This window comes from Oncorhynchus clarkii, chromosome 12, assembly GCF_045791955.1.
Source record: "Oncorhynchus clarkii lewisi isolate Uvic-CL-2024 chromosome 12, UVic_Ocla_1.0, whole genome shotgun sequence".
Classification (NCBI taxonomy): Eukaryota; Metazoa; Chordata; class Actinopteri; order Salmoniformes; family Salmonidae; genus Oncorhynchus; species Oncorhynchus clarkii.
Genome location: NC_092158.1, coordinates 2333539 through 2338045, shown reverse-complemented (window position 1 = coordinate 2338045; position 4507 = coordinate 2333539). Strand labels below are relative to the sequence as shown.

The 4507-nt window shown below is 59.2% G+C and overlaps 1 protein-coding gene across 1 annotated transcript in view; it reads left to right on the top strand.

The window, feature by feature from the left end:
• Positions 1-660: 660 nt before the first annotated feature.
• Positions 661-4507, top strand: part of LOC139421807 (uncharacterized) — a 9627-nt gene continuing 5780 nt past the window's right edge. The window contains exons 1-3 of the mRNA XM_071172927.1: positions 661-865; positions 1082-1326; positions 1762-2834. Coding sequence (XP_071029028.1) covers positions 661-865; positions 1082-1326; positions 1762-2834 — 1523 coding nt within the window. The remainder of the gene's footprint in view (positions 866-1081; positions 1327-1761; positions 2835-4507) is intronic.

Sequence of the window (4507 nt, the reverse complement as noted above, 5' to 3'; positions counted from 1 at the left end):
GAGAGATGGGAGAGAGGCGAAGTGGGGGGAGGGAGAGAGATGGGAGAGAGGTGAAGTGGGGGGAGGGAGAGAGATGGGAGAGAGGTGAAGTGGGGAGAGGGAGAGGGGTGGAGGGAGAGATGGGAGAGAGGTGAAGTGGGGGGAGGGAGAGAGATGGGAGAGAGGTGAAGTGGGGGGAGGGAGAGAGATGGGAGAGAGGTGAAGTGGGGGGAGAGAGATGGGAGAGAGGTGAAGTGGGGAGAGGGAGAGGGGTGGAGGGAGAGATGGGAGAGAGGTGAAGTGGGGGGAGGGAGAGAGATGGGAGAGAGGTGGAGGGAGAGATGGGAGAGGGGTGGAGGGAGAGATGGGAGAGAGGTGGAGGGAGAGATGGGAGAGAGGTGAAGTGGGGAGAGGGAGCGGGGGGGAGGGAGAGATGGGAGAGAGGTGAAGTGGGGGGAGGGAGAGAGATGGGAGAGAGGTGAAGTTGGGGGAGGGAGAGAGGTGGGACAGGGAGAGAAGTACAGAAAGGAGAGGCGGGGAGAGAGGAGAGACTTTGGTAGAGGTAGGATACGGGGTGGGGGATTAAACCCAGTCTGCATGGAAAGCACGGTAATTGTTTCCTGATGTCAAGCTGTTTCAGGTCTGTGCTTCTCTAAATAAAGAGCCCTCCTGTTCCAAATAATGGCTTTCCATTCTCCTGCTCTGATCTGTGAGAGGTTGGAATACAGTGTAGCAGTGTGTGTGATCCACCAGATCACAGCCCCACCCACCAGATCACAGCCCCACCCACCACATCACACCCCCACCCACCAGATCACACCCCCACCCACCAGATCACACCCCCACCCACCAGATCACACCCCCACTCGTTTTACTTACATTTTCAGTAACAGCTTAACCAAGAACTCATACATTTCATACCATAACATAATAGTATTAAAATAAATGGTTCTAAGCTAAATGTATACATAATTAATCATTTCAACTATAATTTCCTCCAACACCCACCACCACATCACACCCCCACCCACCCACCACATCACACCCCCACCCACCCACCACATCACACCCCCACCCACCAGATCACACCCCCACCCACCAGATCACACCCCCACCCACCAGATCACACCCCCACCCACCACATCACATCCCCACCCACCCAACATCACACCCCCACCCACCAGATCACAACCCCACCCACCAGATCACACCCCCACCCACCACATCACATCCCCACCCACCCAACATCACACCCCCACCCACCAGATCACAACCCCACCCACCCACCACATCACACCCCCAACCTCCCACCACATCCCCACCCACCACATCACACCCCCACCCAACGTCACACCCCCACATCACACCCCAACCCAACGTTACACCCCCACCCACCTACCACATCACACCACCAGCCAACGTCACACCCCCACCCACCACATCACACCCCCACCCAACCTCACACCCCACCCACCACATCACACCCCCACCCAACCTCACACCCCACCCACCACATCACACCCCCACCCAACCTCACACCCCACCCACCACATCACACCCCCACCCAACCTCACACCCCCACCCACCACATCACACCCACCACATCCCCACCCACCACATCACACCCACCACATCCCCACCCACCACATCACACCCACCCACCACATCACACCCACCACCACATCACACCCACCACATCACACCCACCACCACATCACACCCCCACCCATCACCACATCACACCCCCACCCACCACATCACAACCCCACCCACCACATCAAGCCCATCACCACATCACACCCAACGTCACACCCCCACCTACCACATCACACCCACCACCACATCACACCCATCACCACATCACAACCCCACCCACCACATCACACACCCACCACATCACACACCCACCACTGCATCACACACCCACCACATCCCCACCCACCACATCACACCCACCACCACATCACACCCATCACCACATCACAACCCCACCCACCACATCACACCCACCACATCCCCACCCACCACATCACACCCACCCACCACATCACACCCACCACCACATCACACCCACCACATCACACCCACCACCACATCACACCCCCACCCATCACCACATCACACCCCCACCCACCACATCACAACCCCACCCACCACATCAAGCCCATCACCACATCACACCCAACGTCACACCCCCACCTACCACATCACACCCACCACCACATCACACCCATCACCACATCACAACCCCACCCACCACATCACACACCCACCACATCACACACCCACCACTGCATCACACACCCACCACATCCCCACCCACCACATCACACCCACCACCACATCACACCCATCACCACATCACAACCCCACACACCACATCACACCCACCACATCCCCACCCACCACATCACACCCACCACATCACACCCACCACCACATCACACCCACCACATCACACCCACCACCACATCACACCCCCACCCATCACCACATCACACCCCCACCCACCACATCACAACCCCACCCACCACATCAAGCCCATCACCACATCACACCCAACGTCACACCCCCACCTACAACATCACACCCACCACCACATCACACCCATCACCACATCACAACCCCACCCACCACATCACACACCCACCACATCACACACCCACCACTGCATCACACACCCACCACATCCCCACCCACCACATCACACCCATCACCACATCACACCCACCACATCACACCCACCACCACATCACATCCCCACCCACCCACCACATCTCACCCCCACCCAACGTCACACCCCCACACAACACATCACACCCCCACCCACCTACCACATCACACCACCAGCCAACGTCACACCCCCACCCACCACATCACACCCACCACCACATCACACCCCCACCCACCACCACATCACACCCACCACCACATCCCCACCCACCACATCACACCCACCACCACATCACACCCACCACATCACACCCACCACCACATCACACCCACCACATCACACCCACCACCACATCACACCCCCACCCATCACCACATCACACCCCCACCCACCACATCACACCCACCACCACATCACACCCCCACCCACCACCACATCACACCCACCACCACATCACACCCACCACCACATCACACCCCCACCCATCACATCACACCCCCACCCACCACATCACACCCATCACCACATCACAACCCCACCCACCACATCACATCACACACCCACCACATCACACCCACCACCACATCACACCCCCACCCATCACCACATCACACCCCCACCCACCACATCACATCCCCACCCACCACATCACACCCCCACCCAACGTCACACCCCCACACACCACATCACACCCCCACCCAACGTCACACCCCCACCCACCTACCACATCACACCACCAGCCAACGTCACACCCCCACCCACCAAATCACACCCATCACCACATCACAACCCCACCCACCACCACATCCCCACCCACCACATCACCCACCCACCACATCACACCCACCACCACATCACACCCCCACCCACCACCACATCACACCCACCCACCACATCACACACCTACCACATCACACCCACCACCACATCACACCCCCACCCATCACCACATCACATCCCCACCCACCACATCTCACCCCCACCCAACATCACACCCCCACCCACCACATCACACCCCCACCCAACCTCACACCCCACCCACCACATCACACCCCCAGGCCAACGTCCCACCACATCACACCCCCACCCAACGTCACACACACACCCACCAACCACATCACACCCCCAGCCAATGTCACACCCACCACCACATCCCCACCCACCACATCACACACCCACCACATCACACAACCATCACATCACACAATCACCACATCACACCCACCACATCCCCACCCACCACATCACATCCACCACCACATCACACCCATCACCACATCACAACCCCACCCACCACATCACACACCCACCACATCACACCCCCACCCAACGTCACGCCCCACCCACCACATCACACCCCCACCACCACATCACACCCATCACCACATCACACCCACCACATCACACCCCCACCCATCACATCACACCCCCACCCACCACATCACACCCATCACCACATCACAACCCCACCCACCACATCACACACCCACCACATCACACACCCACCACTGCATCACACACCCACCACATCCCCACCCACCACATCACACCCATCACCACATCACACCCACCACATCACACCCACCACCACATCACACCCCCACCCATCACCACATCACACCCCCACCCACCACATCACATCCCCACCCACCACATCACACCCCCACCCAACGTCACACCCCCACACACCACATCACACCCCCACCCAACGTCACACCCCCACCCACCTACCACATCACACCACCAGCCAACGTCACACCCCCACCCACCACATCACACCCATCAACCCATCACAACCCCACCCACCACCACATCCCCACCCACCACATCACCCACCCACCACATCACCCACCC